Source organism: Perognathus longimembris, chromosome 2, assembly GCF_023159225.1.
Source record: "Perognathus longimembris pacificus isolate PPM17 chromosome 2, ASM2315922v1, whole genome shotgun sequence".
Taxonomy (NCBI): domain Eukaryota; kingdom Metazoa; phylum Chordata; class Mammalia; order Rodentia; family Heteromyidae; genus Perognathus; species Perognathus longimembris.
The window spans coordinates 50,399,132-50,417,085 of NC_063162.1; the positions used below are offsets into that span (position 1 = coordinate 50,399,132).

Consider the following 17,954-nt stretch of genomic DNA (forward strand, 5'->3'; position numbering starts at 1 on the left):
TAGAATGAAGAACTTATGCTCTCTGGCTTTTCTCCCTGCCTCTCAGGAAAATCTGGTACCACATGGGTTGTTGGTTTTTTTTTCTTAATATCTTTAAGAGAAAAAAAAAACCTCACCAAGTTTGCAAATATTTTTCTTCTCCTATGATCTTGGTTTCTTTTTGAGTCTATATAAAATGTCTTTTTTGCTTGTTTCTCTGTTGAACAACTATATTGTTAGTTGAATAATAATAACCTTTTGAGCTACTTGGTGGCTCATGCTTATAATCCTAGCTTCTTAGGAAGCTGAGGTCTGACAAGCATGGTTCAGAGCCAGCCCAGGCAGGAAAGTATGTGAGACTCATCTCTCCAATTAACCACCAAAAAACCACAAGTGGAGCTGTGCATATTGTGGTAGAGTGCCAACTTTGAGTGAAGAAGCTAGTGTCCAGCACCCAGGTCTTGCATTCTAGCCCTACTATTGGCACATGAAAATTAAATAACAGCCTTCCAACAATGCAAGTTTTTTACATATAGGATTCACCATTTACTGTTCTCAAGGAGTTTTCACATATGTTTAGTCAGATTAAAAGCTCTTCTTCTTAAAAGCTCTTTCCTTCTTCTTCTAAGTAGGGAGATGGCTTCATTCAACACTCCCTCACCAAGCACATACAGCAGTATGACGGACATGATGTGTGTTGGCTCAGTGTTGCAGGATTGGTGATGTTTTTGGCTTACATCAGCTTATGTTCACAAACTCACCCTTATTATGGTAATTATTCTGTGTTTAGTTTTTTCCTATTGGGTATCATTCATAAGCTTCTACACCTACAGAAGCACCTGCCCAGTGCTTTAATTTTCTCTTCCTGAAGGAAGAGTGACTCTTTTAGTAGCATCTTAAACTAGGTGTCATGTGGACCTCTCAGAAGTAGTCTTAGAAATACATCACCACTGATCATTCTATTTCTAAAGGCAATTAACCTGGGACTCCCCAGACCCAATTAAGGTTAATGCTTTCCAAATGTTAGCTTATGAGCTGGGGTGGTTGGATGTCCCCTGCATTGTAGAACCTCATGCAGGGCAAAGTCAGTGATGGGGCTGTTGACAGTGCTTGCCAAGGATTCTCTTCAAATGATGCTGCCTGAGCTAGACCTTGAAGACTGTACAAGCTCTGCTGAGACCCAGGTTGAATGATACAATCAACCTTAACCTTGGAGCGACTTTGATCTTTGCTGTTTGATGACAACATGATCTTTGATGGGTTTCTCTGGCTGCTTGGGTTTCTGCCTCTCTAAGAAAACATGGGTGTATTCTGTTATCTGTAGGGACAGTACAACTTGTGGGGAAGGCATGAATTAGAAAGCCAGGTCTGTCTAGCCTGCCTAGAAACTAGCTTTGGAGTTTTAAACCTGTCTTTTCTCCTGAATAGGAACTTTACCTCCTCCCCTGTAGGGCAAAAAAGAAGAAACTCCCATGGGGTTTTAAGCCTTTTTCTCAGTCCTAGCTCATAGGTAAGGAGAAGCTGAAATTGAGCCTCCCAGCCCTTTAGCTTGGCTTCAGCCTCTAACTTTATTAACTTGTTCTCTTAATGTTTTGCAAAGGAATTTACTTAGGGAAAGAAGTGCTGCTTCTCAAAAGCTTAAAAAAAAATCCATTGCCATCTTTTCACTATTCTAGCTGGCACTTTATTCATTGAACCTCACATGCATCATGGTCCTTTCTAGCCTGTACATTTCATAAAGTCTTTTATGGGACTGAATTCCAATGCTCAGCTTTCCTTCTCTTCTGCCATGCTGCCTGGAGGCAGAGGTTAGAACAAAGCTGGGAGACTGATGAGCTCTGGAAGAAGGTGGACCTGAGCAGGGGTGACACTTGGGAGAAGATAGCCATAGAGGGCTATGGGCTTTATGCATTGTCTTCTTGTCCTCAGCCAGTGTAACCACAGCTCACATGAACAACCAGCATAAGGATGACTGTGTTAGAACTTCCATTGTACTTAAAGAAATAATTAAGCCTTCTATATGCTTAGTATTTTTGAAATAAAAACAATATTTTTTGGCCTTTCCTGGGGTGTAAACTCTGTGCCTGAGTACTGTCCCTAAGCTTCTTTTGCTCACAACTTGAACCACAGCACTGTTTTTGGCCTTTCCTGCTGGAGCTGCCTTCAAATTGCGACCCTCAGATCTCAGCCTCCTGAGTAGCTAGGATTACAGGTGTGAGGTACCATACCTGGCAAAACCCTTTTGTTTTAGTCCATTTTGTGTTGCTCTAGCAAGGTACTTGAGACTTGATGATATATAAAGGCAAGAAGTTAATTTTGACTCATGGTTCTGGGAGCCAGGACATCCAAGAACATGGTGTTAGCTTCTGCTGAGGACCATATGATGCTTTCACTTGCAGAAAGCAGGACACATGAGCACATGCAAAAGTAGGGATAGAGGGCACTGAATAATAATAAATCTCTCATAATAAATAACCTACTCCCACCATGAATGAGTGAGGCATGAATTTCTCTGCATGACCAAAGTACCTCTTACAGGCCACACCTCTCAACACCACCACAAAAGCAATGAACTCAAACAGGATCTTCAAAGGGAACAAACCATATTCTAGCCTAACAATTTTCATAGCTATCTGTGCATTTTGGTTTTCTAAAGAAGCTTAAAACACAGCAAGGCCAATAGTTATCCTTCTGGATCTAAAGCTGACAATGTGTAGACCCTGACAGGATGAAAGGTGTCTGAAGTGACAGATAATAAGTGCTCAAACCAGGACGCAGCCTTTCATTCTTACCTTCAACTGGGAGTAGGTCATTAGTGCTCCCCAAGCCACTTTTTCTTCCTTGTGCTGGAACTGAGACTTAAACCCAAGGGCCTTGTGCTATTACTTGGCTTTTTCACTCAAGGCTGCTTCTCTACTATTTGAGTCACATCTCTGCTTCGGGCTTATTGCTGGTTAATTGGAGATAAGAGTCTTACAGAGTTCTCTGTTTCAAACTGTGATTCTCACATCTCAGCCTCCTGAGTAGCTAGCGCTGCAGGTGTGAGACACCAGCATCTGGACTTGTATCTACTGGCAAAAGGAGAAGGAATTCCTGTAGGACAGTTTGCTTTCTCCTTCAGACATTTACTTCTTTTTCTCTCATTCTTAGGGTGGCTCTAAACAGTCTCCCCATTTGCTGCCTCATCTCTCTCACTTGTTTCACCAGCAGTAAAGTGTGGTGAGTATGGGGCCTCATCTCAGCTAAGGTGTTAAGGGATTATGTGGTGCTCGCCTGTGGATGGCTAATGGACTCGGTTTCAATGAGTTTCCCACCATCTGATCCTAAAGTGCAGGCCTTGAGTGAAGCTTTTATCACTCTTTCACCAGCTTCATCAAGAACTTCCTCTTCCTCTCTGGAAATTGTATTTCATGTGGTGTATTTCTAATCCAAGTGTTACATCAATCAGCAATCCAGGGTAGGCCTGCTGTTCTCCTGGAGCATTTTACAAGCAGGGATGGAGTTTCTTATTCTGGCTCACTCCAGTTCTCCTGGACTCTTGGAAAATTACTCAAAAGGCAATTTCCTCCCTCCTTTCTTTTATTATGTTCCTTTGATTGCTGCTTAGAATTATTAGGTTTTCCAAGTTATTATCTTAATAAAGGCATTCCTTTCTGGGCTGAGTTTGACCTGGGGGTTGAGATTGGGAATCTGCTTCTTCTCATAACTATTGTAAAGTTAGGACTTCCAGAAAACTGAGCAAAATGGGAGCCTTTCAAAGGCGATCTCCTTGCCATGGATATCCCTCTTGTGGAAAGGGAGGCTTTAACAGGACATTCCTATTGTTCAAGCCTGTGCATTTCATACTGGTGTTATATTTGTTTTTCAGAGATCTTTTGAAATGGTCAGGTTTTCATATTTTGAATGTCAAAGAAATAAGACTCTTCCCCCCCCCCCACCCCATTCCTGGGGCTTTAACTTGGGGTTTGGGTGCCATCCCTTAGCTTTTTTAGCACAAGGCTAGCACTCCACTACTTTATCCACAGCTCCACTTCTGGAATTTTTGTAATTTAGTGGACATGAGAGTCTCATGGACTTTTCTGTCCAGGCTGGCTTTGAACTGTGTTCCTTATATCTCTACCTCCTGAGTAGCTACGACTATAGGTGTGAGACACTGACATCTGTCTAAAGAAATAAGACATTTATCTTATTTTTGAGTTTATAAATATAGTGTATCTTTTTAAAAATTGTAATAAAGGTGATATACATAGAGGTTATGAAGGGGGGAATGAAGAGTTAGGGTGAACCCCATTTTCAGGCAGCCCTGTTTTGTTGTCTCAGCAAACCCAGGGCAAGCTTATTAGGGCCCAGCTGGTCAAGAACTCTAACCGCCTGGGAATGCTTAACTCTAACCGCCCCTAGAATGCCTCGAAACCTGAGCCAATCAGATTTGTACCTGTAATCTTGCTTGCTTGAACACCTGATTGCTGTAACTTTGTTTTTTGGCCTTTATAAGCTCTGTGTAATCGCAGCTCAGGGCGGCTTCCTCCTAACCTCCGCTGTGTCAGTGGGTAGGACAAGGCCTGAGCTGTGGCCCGCTTGAATGAAGTCTTGCCTTGCTATTGCATTTCGGAATGTCTGAGTCTCAGTGGCCTTCTTGGTGGTCTTTTCACGACTTGGCATAACAGTTATAGTTACATAAAAATAAGACATTTTAAATTACCAACACTAGAGAAAGTACTGGCTGGCAGGGATGGGAGTAGAGATCTGACTCTTGTACATAGCACTACACTGTTTTCTGACTGTTGCCAAGCTCTGAGACATCTATGTGCTGGAATCTCACCTATCTAGGGCTGAGACACATACAGTATTTGCTGGTCACAAAAGTACAGCCAAAAACAAGAATCTAAAGTCATAAGCTCATCCCAGTGAAAGGAGGAGACTAAAAAGTCTGGATTTTAAAGTTTAATTTTTTTTTTGTTGTTAAGCAAGTAGTTTTTATTTTTGTTTTGTTTTTGTGCCTGTTCTGGGTCTTGAATTAAGGGCCTGGATATTGTGACTTATCTGTTTCCCTCCAGGCTAGCACTCTACCAGTAGAGCCATAGCTCTAATTCTGGCTTTTTGTTGGTAAATTGGAGAGAAGAGTCTCTTTTGTCCCTGGGCTGGCTTCAAACTGTGATCCTCAGATCTCAGCCCCTCGAGTATCTAGGATTATAGGTGTGAGCCACTAGTGTCTGGCTTAAACAGTTTGTAAAGGATGAGATTAGAAAAAAACATGTTCCTTTCCCCAAGTAAAAACTATCTACTGTTTTCTTCTGTTGGGGCTAACAGTAGAACGGGCTTCCACATTCTTTCTTATTCCTGTACATGGCTGATATTAAAAATTGGAGTGACTGCTTTTTCCTTGTTTTTTTTTTTTTTTGTTTAAATCCATCCACAGCTTTTGTGGGGGTGGGGGTAAGGGGGTAGAAACAAAATATAAACCTATCCTAGCAACTGTGATGGAATTGCAGCTGAGTTTTTTTTTTTTTTTACTCTTATCTTTCCTTTCTTTAAGAAAAGAGTCATTTCAGAGGCAGTCATGACAGCTCTGTCATTTCACTCACACCTCTAAATTTCTCTTTCTGTTGTCAGTCAGCAGACAGCAGTCTCAGGATCTGATGGGTCTGAATGATGTCCAAATACATGATTGGAGAGAGGCCTGGAGCAGCACATCAGAAGCCGTCATCTTCTGCCTTTATTCTTAGAGAAACTGTCAGGACTTTCTAGAGTTTCCCTGTGCTCCTCTCCTCTTCCCCTGCAACCATCTGCAGCCCATGCAAATAGGCACAGAAGGGCGGGGCCTGGGCTTCCTTGAGTATAATTTCCTAGAAATCTCAGCTGAGTTGCACTGAATTCCTTTGGCCTCTGTGTTACTCTGGAGAAAGTAATACTGTATTGGGAGTCTTTTTACGATGGAACTCCATTGACAACAACAATAATAAAGTCATCAACAGCTCCTTACATGTATGAGTTCTTAGGTTCCAGGCTTTGGGCTAGGTGTTTTGTCTACTATTCATTCATTTTCTAACTGCTCACATAGCTACCACTTTCCATCCCATTCTGGTGATGAAACATCAGAGGCTCAAGTCCATGAAATAACTTGAGTAACTCACCAGGTAGCCAGGGATTGACAAAACTGGATCCCCACTCATGTCTGTTGCCCCAGGGCATTCAGGCACATGCCATTTGTATGTGCTACATGTGCCTTTTTGTCTGTGCAAGGAGGCCTGGAAACCACACTGGCCTGGAAGGTAAGAGAGGCCTTCGTGTTGTCCTTTTGGATGAAGAAGAGCCACTACAGTGTCGTGCCTGAGGAGGGCAGGGCAGGAGTGAGACCTACCTCAGGAGAGGTAGATGCCCATTCTTCTATGTAAGGTATGGCTCCGTGGTTGATAACAAATTAAATCCGGAGTTTAGAAAGAACCCATGGATATGTAGGCTTGGTGTAGGAGGCATAGCAGAACCTCACTCACCCATTGGCACTCTGTTGGTCTGCCAGGACGCGATATATGGTCCAAGTAGTATCACTAATTACCTTCTTGTTTCTTGACAGAACTTTGGACAACAGGTTTTAAATATTTAAAAGAGCCAGTTTTGCAAGTTCTTTTCTTTTATAACAGATAAAGTAATTTCTTTCTTTTATAACAGATAAAGTAATTTCTAAATAATTTCTCCTGGGGCTGGGAATTTGGCCTAGTGGCAAAGAGTGCTTGCTTCATATACAGGAGGCCCTGGGTTCGATTCCTCAGCACCACATATACAGAAAATGGCCAGAAGTGGCGCTGTGGCTCAAGTGGCAGAGTGCTAGCCTTGAGCAAAAAAGAAGCCAGGGACAGTGCTCAGGCCCTGAGTTCATGGCCTAGGACTGGCCAAAAACAAAGAAACAAAAAATAAATAAATAAAAAATAAAGTCTTAAATAATTTCTCCTGAAGATGAATAGCATATTCCTGATCCATAATTGTGTCCTGATCCCACCTCACATCTCTGAAGCCACCATGAATGGAAGCTGATAATACTCCAGGGTAATCAGGCTTCTGCCCCACGCTTATAGCTGTTTAGGCCTGGAACTTTCAGAGGGTGTGCTGCCCAGCCAAGGAGACATGCTCAACATTGACACCTCCTAACATGCAGGTAGTAGGCTTTGGTTTCTGGAATTAGATGATTGTCTGTGAATTGTGTTTCTATTTCTCAGTACCTATGTGATCTGCAGTGAAGTTGCTGAACCTCTGTGTGCCTTTGTTTATTTTTTTTATTTTTTATGTTTTTTGTAAAATGAGATAGCAGAGACCCCTAACTCAGAGGTGATTATTGCTGATACTGTCATAGCCTTTACGGAGAGCTTCTCCTGTATGAACTTGCTTATTTCTCATGGAAACTCACAAGTTAAGTATCACTTCCTCCACAGTTTTTAGATGAGAAATGTAAGTTATAGACAGGTTAAATAACTTATTCAAGGTCAATAAGTGGTAAGGAATGGAACTGAGATTTCATATGAAGTATATCATGCTTCTAGCCAACACTCTGAACCTGTAATTTAATGCCTGCAACATGGATAGTTTAATGCTTAATATAGAGTGAGAACTCAGTAAATACTGACTGCCACAAATAATAAAAGCAGAATTATCATGGTGATGATGGTGGTGGTGATAATGAATGCAGAGTACCACGTCAGCTGCTAGAAATAACAATGAGCTACCCCATATATATTCATTTGGACATTTTAAAACTGGTGAGGAAAGAGATGCGAGCAGTAACCACTAAGGATGTACATCAAGGCTGTACAAACTATGATGGAGGACCCATAGGACGTTATAGAAGGAATAATCATTTTGATATTGATATCCTTTTTGATATTGATATCCCTCTTAGGAATGCTATTTCACTTAATTCTGCCTGGCAGAGACTACTGTTATCCATTTCATAGATGCCAAGGACTAGAGAAGGAAATAACTTGCCCCAGAGCCATATGCCTAGTCAGTGAGTATTCAAGTGAGAATTACAACTGGGTTCTGCTTGATGGAGGGTGCTGGGCTCTCAGTCACTGTCCCACTTGTCTCAGTATTGTGTCTACATTGCCAGTTGTTTCTAAGGAGTTTCTGGTTCTTTCTTGAAGGATGAGGATAAAGATTGCCAGTGTGTTATCAGATCCCTTCTATCCTAGGTTGAAGGCTTCCAAGAGTATGTTTGGTACAACTTTGCCAAACTACATGGTAGCTGTGGTCAGTGTGGAGTGATTAGCCTTGCAACTTTGGAATGGACCGTGCTAGGATTTTTGGAATAGACCGTGCTTTGCATTTGCTCCTCTATGCAATGCCATATTGGATACACTATTATCTATGGCCTTCCATGAAAACTCCTGTTCATGACATTTGCTACTTTCTTTGATTCTTGGACTATGAACCATTTATTTAAGTACTTCATTTCCATATCCTGTATGTTTGTTCTATTTCATGGGTACTGTATTATGCTTCTTCAACCAGGTACTTTTAGAACTCTATTAGAATAGAAGTCATATCTTCTTCATGTTGCTCAATGTCCATTATAGGCTCATGAACATACCATATCTTCCCAACTAAGAGATATTTCATTTTATTTTATTTTTATTTTATTATCACAATGAATTACAGGGAGGTTACAGTTTCATACCTTAGGCATTGGATACATTTCTTGTACTGTTTGTTACCCCATCCCTAGTTCCCCCTCCCCCCCTCTTTCCCTTCCCCTCCACCCATGAGTTGTTCAGTTCATTTACATCAAACAGTTTTGCAAGTATTGTTTTTGTAGTTGTTTCTTTTTTTTTACCCTGTGTCTCTCGAGTTTGGTATTCCCTTTCAATTTCTTAGTTCTAGCACCAGTATACACGGTTTCCAATGTACTCAGATAAGATACAGAGATAGTGTAGGTACAACCACAGGAGGGTGATACAAGAAGATCATCATTAATTGAAGCTACAGTTACACATGGCATGTTGAAAGTAGTTACAACTGTGATATAACAATCTTTTCCATAACATGAAGTTCATTTCACTTAGCATCATCTTATGTGTTCATAAGAGTATAGCTATTGGGCTCTTGTGATCCTCTGCTGTGTCTTGCCTAAACCTGTGCTAATTATTCCCTATAAGGGAGACCATAGAGTCCATGTTTCTTTGGGTCTGGCTCACTTCACTTAGTATAACTTTTTCCAAGTCCTTCCATTTCCTTACAAATGGGGCAAAACCAAAACAAAACCACAAAGAACCAATAGCCCCCTCATCAAGTGGGCTAAAGACTTACAAAGAGACTTCTCTGATAAGGAAATGAGAATGGCCAATAGACATATGAAAAAGTGCTCTACATCACTGGCCATAAAAGAAATGCAAATCAAAACAACATTGAGATTCCATCTCACCCCAGTAAGAATGTCCTATATCAAGAAAACTAGGGCTGGGGTTATAGCCTAGTGGCAAGAGTGCCTGCCTCGGATACACGAGGCCCTAGGTTCGATTCCCCAGCACCACATATACAGAAAACGGCCAGAAGCGGCGCTGTGGCTCAAGTGGCAGAGTGCTAGCCTTGAGCGGGAAGAAGCCAGGGACAGTGCTCAGGCCCTGAGTCCAAGGCCCAGGACTGGCCAAAAAAAAAAAAAAAAAAGAAAACTAACAATAACAATTGTTGGAGGGGATGTGGCCAAAAGGGAACCCTACTTCATTGCTGGTGGGAATGTAAACTAGTTCAGCCACTCTAGCAAGTGGTATGGAGATTCCTCAGAAGACTAAACATAGAACTCCCCTATGACCCAGCAGCCCCACTTTTGGGTATCTATCCAAAAGACCACAAACAAAATCACTCTAAAGCCACCAGCACAACAATGTTCATCGCAGCACAATTTGTAATAGCTAGAATCTGGAACCAACCCAGATGCCCCTCGGTAGGAAAATGTGGTACATAAACACAATGGAATTTTATGCCTCTAAGAGATATTTTAGATATCTTTCTTTATTTCACATCTAATCTTCAGAAAGTGCTGTCGTTTCTAATTCTCAGATATTTCCCCTTGTGCCAACACACCAGGAACATCTTACTAGGACCACTATAGTAGCTTCTCTGGGCTGTTCTTTTGCTTCCTTTCTTTTCTACTCAGTGAATGGCAGGCAAAGCTAGCCTTTAAATTGTTATTTGGATCACATCAAACTTCTGTTTAAATCCTCACAGCAGTTATCTGTTGCCTTTAGTATAAACCAAAGTTTTTCCCACAGCCTACAAATTCCAATATGACCTGGCCCTGCTAACCTCCACTCCTTCAGGTATTGCCCTCTTTTGTTCCATACAGTCCCTTTGCCTGTCACTCAGAGTGCATATATATACACACACACACATATAGCACACACACATACACACAAATGTACATACAAACACATGTATGTATAAGCACATACATATGTTTTTGTTATAGAATATTGTACAAAGTATTTTTTGTGTAGGATACTCTTGCTTAAGTTAGTTTCTATTATTTAAATTTCAGTTTAGACATTATTCTCAGAGAGACTAATAGCAACTAATAGATGAGCAATTCCTGACTGGCCATTTCTATTCATTAGTTTTTCTTGGGAGTATCTATATTTTCTTAAAAGTATTTCTTAGTCATGTGTCTGTATATGTGTCCTGTATTCTGAGCAGAAGCTCATGAGGCAGGTCTTCATCTAACTCCTTCGATCCTATACCTGATACACCTAGGAGAACGATTGGACCCTAAGTGCCAGTTAATGAGTAATAATAAATTAAAATTTCTTAAAGAAATACTGTCGGCTAATCCTTGTTCTAACATCCATGCATGAACCCACTTAGTTTTTATAATGATTCTAGGCTGTGGATATTATCATGATTCCTGTTTCATAGATGCTGAAACTGAAGCACAGAGGGTTGATGTAACAGCCCAGGGTCATACACCCAGGAAGTGGAAAAGCCTGGGCTCAAGGCCAGGTAGTGGGGTTCCTCTGAAGAGCATGTGTTTATAATCACCATAGTATTTTACCTTTCTGGTAGACACTGAATGAATACTTGTTGAATGGATTAATGACTAGAAGATACCCTGTAGAGCCTTGTTAGGTGAATACATACACTCATCACTTATTGTGGGAATGGCTTATGCCTGAACATTGCCACACACCTCCCAGAGTAGAAGGTGAGTTGTGACTCTTCTTTGTGGATGGTAAATGTCCCACAACCCCAGATAGGTTTTGCTTACCACCACAGCTTCTATTTCTATTTGATATTTGATAGAGTCTCTAGCTTGATGATCCTTTTTCTTTTGTTTTTATAAAGAGAAGAGGATTGTGGGAAATATTTTGTTTTCCCTGGGAGCCAGGCTATGTATTTACTTCAAGTTTTATTAAATGAGTTATAAATTTTCCCAGCAATTTACTCATAGCTCAAGAGGTTTAATTTGCATGTGTTGCCTTTTACAATATGCTTTTCGTAATGTTGCAGATGCTTCTCCCTAGCTTCAGTAAACAACAGGCACTCGGCCAGATTTTTGACTGAACACGTGCCAGGCCTGGGAAATGCAAGTTAACTCTGTGCTGGCTGGGGCACACATACTGCTCTATCCAGGATGTGTGGAGATTCAAGTAGGGTTCCTGAGGGGCAGGAGCAAAGATTTTTCTGGATCTCCTTTTTCTTCTTCTTTTTTTTGGACATCTTCTAAAATACCTTTCACTCACAAAATGAATCAATAAACAGACATTTATGCTGATACACCCAGATTGTACTTGATGTTAAGAGTGTGTGTTGGCACAATGACAAAATGAGTTTCTTAGGACCCCCAGGGAGGCAAAAGTCATTTCACTCTTCAGAAAGTGGGAATCTGTGATTAAGCACCATTTTGATTTTTGAGAGGGGGAATATTGGGTTGAAAACGCATATCTGAGTTACTCCATTGGGTTTGAATTCTGAGTCTGCCACTTACAAGTTTTATGACATTAGATAAGGTTCTGAACCTCTCTGTGCCTCAGTTTCTGTGATTATAAGGTCGCTGCCAGGGTGACTTGCTGGGAAAATTAAGTGGAATACTATATGTAGCACAAAATAATCATAAATGAACATATAAATGGTATAAAAAAACTTATTGTTCTAGAGCCTTCTTATTCCAGTGAACACTACGTAGAGGGGATAGATTGTCTTGGGACAGTTTGCTGTTAATGTTCCCCTCTTGGGTAGTGGGGCAAGGGGTAGATGGAATATCTATTACAGCTCAATTGTTAAGCTTCAGGGAACAAAAAAAGTCCAAGTAAACTATGCCTTATTAGTGTAGAGACTTCACAAGGGAGAAATAAGTAGATCATGCAGTATTAGGGTGATAATTCTGGTGTCATAATGGTCCTGGGGTTGCCTACTTTGTGGCTCTGTTATTCTTAGCATATTTCATCATGATTTAAGATGATGGTTTGTATTCTTGTCACCATGTGTTCATTCTCAGAAGCTAGGAGGAGGAAAAGGAGAGGAGGAGAAGGAGGTAACCAAAAGTAGGCTCATTTTCTTTTAAATACAGTTCCATTGTGCCCCAGGTAGGACATCCTTTTGAATCTTAGTTATTTGATTATTCATAGAGCCACAACTGAAAGGAGGATGTGATTTTCAGCATGGCAGCCATGTGTCAGATGCAGGTTCAGGCTCTGTTAGGAAAGAGGGTATGGAGCCACGGGATAGTGAAATGTACACTACTAGGGAGTCGTTATTATTGTTCCATGTGTTGTTGTTTTCTTTGAAGCAGAAGGAATTCCTGGGTACATAATATTTTCATAAAGTTTGTTTCCCTGATAATTTTAGGTGACATAAAGCAATACATTTTATTTAAATAACCTTGTAGGTATCTTTGGCATATATCAAAATTATAACTGGCATATCAGACCTAGCATTATACAGATATCCTATGGTGGTATGATAGTTTAAGTGTGAGTATAAATGCATCAGTTAAAAAAATTTAAGCAGATAGCTGGGCACTGGTAACTCACGCTTGTAATCTTATTCAGGAATTTGAGGTTGGAGGATTCTGGTTTGAAGCCAGCCCAGGCTAAAAAGTCTGGGAGACTCTTATCTCCAATTAACCAGCAAAACATTCAAAGTAGAGGTTTGGCTCAAATGGTAGAGCACCATCCTATAAGAGAAAAGCTAATGGATAGCACCCAGGCCTGACTTCAAGTCCCAGTACTACTACACAAAATATTTAAATATAGAGTTGAGAGAGACATTTGAATCTCCCATCTTGGATCTATTGGCCAATTGATCTTCACCTTCATATTCTTGAACTTTGTAATCTATAAAGTGATATTAGAATTATTGAAAGTATCGAAGAGTTAGTACATCTAGAACTCTTAGAATCATGGCAGGCATGAGCTTAGTCATCCAAAAACCTTAGTCATTGTTATTATTGCTGCTGTTATTATTGTGGTTTATAGCAATAGTATTTATTACAATACAGAAATTATAAGAGGTGGAGTGTGGAGAGAGTAAGAAATGATGAGGGTACATACATAACTGAAAATAAGGAAACACTAGCTTAGAGGAATCAGATTGGCAGCTAACCAGGGCTAGTCATAGGCATAGCAATAAATGACAGTTTTATTAACAGTAAATGGTTCATATATGATAAGAACATTGATTCCAGTTTATTGAGCATTTACTGTATGCCAGGAACCATGGAAATTGCTTTAAATGTATCACAATTAATTTCTTCCCAACACCATAAGTGTACTGTATAGATGGAGAATTTAGCCAGGGATAGGTTAATTATTCAATGTCCCATGTCAGTGTAAGAACATCACCAAAACCCCTGCTGATAAAAGTCCTTCTTTGTCTCCATTTGCTGCTTTTTCCTTCCTTCCTTCCCCATTCCCATTTGGATGTCCAGCCCTCCATTAGCAGCTCACCTCCAAGACCCTTGGATTCCTCTTTCTGTACATGTTCCTCCCTACATGTATAAATGTGCCTGCCACTTCCTGGCCTCTCCCTGCTGTCACAGTGACCTGTATAGCACCCGTGTTCCTGTAAGACACAGCAGGTGACAACTTCTAGTCTAATGAACTAAAATATGAAAATGGACATTAATGGACTAATGTCTTACCTCTCTCTGGGTCATTCATTTTAGAATGTGCTAGTTGACTAGAGATTTTGGTTTTATTTTCTCAACAACTTCTCTTTCTTTTTTGAAAAAATGGATTTTATTTTGAAGAGAAACAGTTTTAAGTCTAAAGCAAAACTGAACTGAAGGTATAGAGATTTCCTAGGTAACTACTGTGCCCACACAATGCCCATCCCTCCCCCACTATCAGCAAGGACTTGAGGTTTTGACTCCAGGAAATAAATAGTGGTGGAGATTAAAGGCAGGAAACAGAGCCATGCATCAGTGGCTGAAGCCCATAATCCTAGTTACTCAGGAGGCTAGATACAAAGATCACAGTTCAAAGCCAGCCTGGATGGGAAAGTCACTGAAACTCTTATTTCTAGTTTACCAGTGAAAAGCTAGAAGTAGAGGTGTGGCTCAAGTGGTAGAGTATCAGCCTTGAGTAAAAAAGCTAGGGGGCAGCACCTAGGCCCTGAGTTCAAACCTAGTACTGGCACAAACATTAAAAAATAAATTGAAAAAACAAGAAATAAAATCAGTAAAGAGCTCAGCAGCCCTTGGTCCTGCCCTAGGTCATTGTGCAAGGTTTGTAAATTATTCTATCATAGGGTTCTGACAAAAATGGACCCACAGCTGTGACAGAAGGGACTGAGCATACTGTTGAGTGATCACTGCAGGGCCTGGTGGCTCCCTCTTCAGCTCCAGCTCTGTGTCTGGTACATGGTGAACATTCAGTCAATATTGTTGAGAATATGAATCACTTACCAGAGGCTTTTCAGCTGGGAAGGGAACACAAAGCCCCTTAAGGAATGAGACAATGAATTACAGTGGATAAGTTTTGGTTGGACTTTGTGGACTTGATAGATTTCTTTTTATTATTATTATTTAGGCTATAACGGTCTGTCTTGCAGGTCAGCTTGTTGTCATCAAGGGACCCTGTATGTCTCTGGCTAAGTGTGAACTGAACACAAACAGTATGATGCTAGGATCAGGGGGCATTCATCTTCCTCTCTCTATCTTTGGAGCTGGAGGCTCAATGTGTTACTCTTGTGATGTCATAAAGCAACTGATGTCTTAGTACACCCTACAAGAATTATTTCCTCTTTTTACCCTTCCTACAAATTATACCTTATGATCCATTGAATTTCACTTTCCTATTTTTCCAACATTTCTCATTTTCTGCCCTTATTTTATCCTCTCTCTCAGACCATTGAGGGAAAGAAGAAATGTTGCTTAGCAACCAGTATGGAACTAGTCAATACCTTCCCTAATATTAACCCTTTGATAGCAGGAAACACAATAGTCATGTTATATTACTTCTCCTTAATATGGTTTAAACTATGAGTTTACAAAAGTCAACAACTCCATTTTCATGTTGTAGTTGTTAAGCATCAAGGATCATTGTAGGTAGTTGCAAATGTCGGTAAGTCTTAATGGTGTAGGTCATAATAATTATGTCTTTAAAGTGGATCACTTTTAGATTCTCAATTTATATGTTTTCTATGATTATTTTAGCTTGCACTTAAACTTCTGAACACAATAGTTGCTTGTCTCCACGGGTCTTTGTGGTAAATGCTGATGTGATGGGTAGACATGAAAGTTCATCCATCTCAGCAGCAGAAGATATATTTGTAGGATTGTATCATTTGTTTGATATTCAGTGAACTCTGCTGTGTGCCAGGTTCATAGAGCCACAGGGAACAGACTAGGGGTTCGTCATGGCATCTTTCTTGTCACCTGAGACTCTTCCTCTTCTAATGACACATAATCATGTTGAGTTTCCAGATGCAGTAATTACTCTTCTTCTCAAATGGTTTGTTTCTCTTTGACCAGACAATATACTCCTCTAATATTCTCTCTGGACTTTTAGCAAGTGAATAATATGAGGCAACAAGAAAGTGAATGCTGACCTGTGCCTGCCTCAGCCAGGAATGAAGCTGTGCACATACAAAGCCTGGAAGTTTTATTTTTTTAATTTAATTTTATTGTCAAGGTAATGTACAGAGGGTTACAGTTACATATGTAAGGTAGTGATTACATTTCTTGTCAAACTTGTTACCCTTTCCCTCATTTTCCTCCTGCCTTCCCTCCCCCCTCCTGAGTTGTACTGTTAATTTCCAACATGTTGTCTTTTGTGTATGGCTGTCACATGGGTTTACCCTTCATCCTTTGTCTCCCATTTTGATGTTTGAAATTCTCCTTTTAGAAAATTAGGATGTTTGAGAGAAAAACTGGAAGAAAACAAGGGAAGAGGTGACACTGTTAAAAAAGAAATATACCTGACTTATGTAACCATAACCCCTCTGCACATACAACACCTTTGCAATAACAATTTTAAAAAATTAGGGTGTTTTTGAAATTTGTTTTTGCTATGTCTCTTCTTATATGTGTGTCTCCTTTTGTGCTATAGATGATTTATCAAATCTCCCATTATATCTTGCTCCCATGCCAGTCAGTGTCACCTCCAATCTAGGGGACAGAGAGTTGAGCTTTCCTTCTCCTTAGGGTGTTATTGACCTTACTGAGGGCCATTGCTGAGCGGAATGTCGCTGGGCTCAGTTAAAAATTTATTGTGGCACTACTGACAGAGAGAAGGCTGAATTAACTTTTGAGCCAACTGGGAGGTGAGGTTCAAATTCCCTTCTCTCACTTAGCCAGAGGGGGTGACTCCTGCCTCACATTCTCTCTCCTGGATAACCTCATGTGTCATATGGGTGATGCCTTGCACTGTGCCTACAGTTGGGTTCCTCACATTCTTGGGTTCCCCAGGTTCCTCTGTGCTGCTGTTACTGAGTTAGACAGGGACTTTATCATTCCTGAGTTACAGTGTATTCTCCCTGTTCTTTGAGTGGCCAGTATTCCCTGACTATTGCACTTGGTCTATTGTCAATTGGTTATTCCAGTTAATGGGAGGAATTATCTATGATGACTAGACTCTGTAAAGCAAGCTAACCAGCATGCAAGTCTTAGAATTTGCTGTCTACAGGGCTCTGGTTCTACAGGACTTGTGGGGGAGTTTGACAGATGTCTCCAAAAGGGGTGAAGCATGGCCAGGAGATATTACCATACACAACTCAGGTACTTTTCTTACTTCATTCTGAACTAAAAGGAGAGAGAATGTAGATACACAGGACTGGGTGTGACACAATTCTAGCAGCTCCCACAAGTGAACACAGAACTACATGGCAGGCATAATTCTAGGAAGGCTCCTCGAATACCTTAACTTCAGTCTCCCAAGCAGCCATACATGGGAGGGATTTATCCTCCTGTTTTATGGGTAAGAAAACTGGGTCTCTTTGAGGGTAAGCAACTTAATCAGGAGAAATCTCCCTGGCAGCAGGATCTGGCAGCAGAGGGAACCTGCCTTTGTGCCATGTAATTTCTCCCCAGGTCACCCCCCACACATATTGTGCCAGCTGGCTTCCATGTGAAGGCAGGGAAGAAGAGCATGGTTGTGGTGACTTATCTAAATGGGAGTCCTGTGGGATTGTGTCCAGAACCAGGTCCCAGGCCAGCTGAGCAAGCACGTAGTTACCCTGTCTGTATCATTGATCAGATGAAGCTGTGGCAGCAACAATGAGGGGAAAGACGAATCAAATTAAAATTTTCACACCTACTAACTCAGGAAGTCTTTATCTCTCATTTACTGCTTTACTGCAAATTTTCTTGACTTTTATCTTGAGTCGTGAAACAATGATCCTGATTCCATTTTTGAGAGGCTGAATCATTTGGGAGTATACCCCCCTCCCTTCTTCATCATCTAGTTTCAGTAGTGAGACATTAAAGGCATTTATAGATGATAAGTGATTTCTCCCCACTTCATACCTCGCTTATCACATGTACTGAGAAAACA

General features: G+C 40.7%; 1 protein-coding gene across 3 annotated transcripts in view; it reads left to right on the forward strand.

Annotated features, from left to right (window-relative positions):
* The window catches only part of Lrmda (leucine rich melanocyte differentiation associated), a 1,039,777-nt gene that overhangs the window by 526,402 nt on the left and 495,421 nt on the right, over positions 1–17,954 (forward strand). For 2 of the 3 annotated variants that reach the window (XM_048339109.1, XM_048339108.1), the window contains exon 3: positions 3,130–3,198. The exons of the other annotated variant lie outside the window; for it this stretch is intronic. In XM_048339109.1, coding sequence (XP_048195066.1) covers positions 3,130–3,198 — 69 coding nt within the window. The remainder of the gene's footprint in view (positions 1–3,129; positions 3,199–17,954) is intronic. 3 annotated transcript variants of the gene reach the window in all.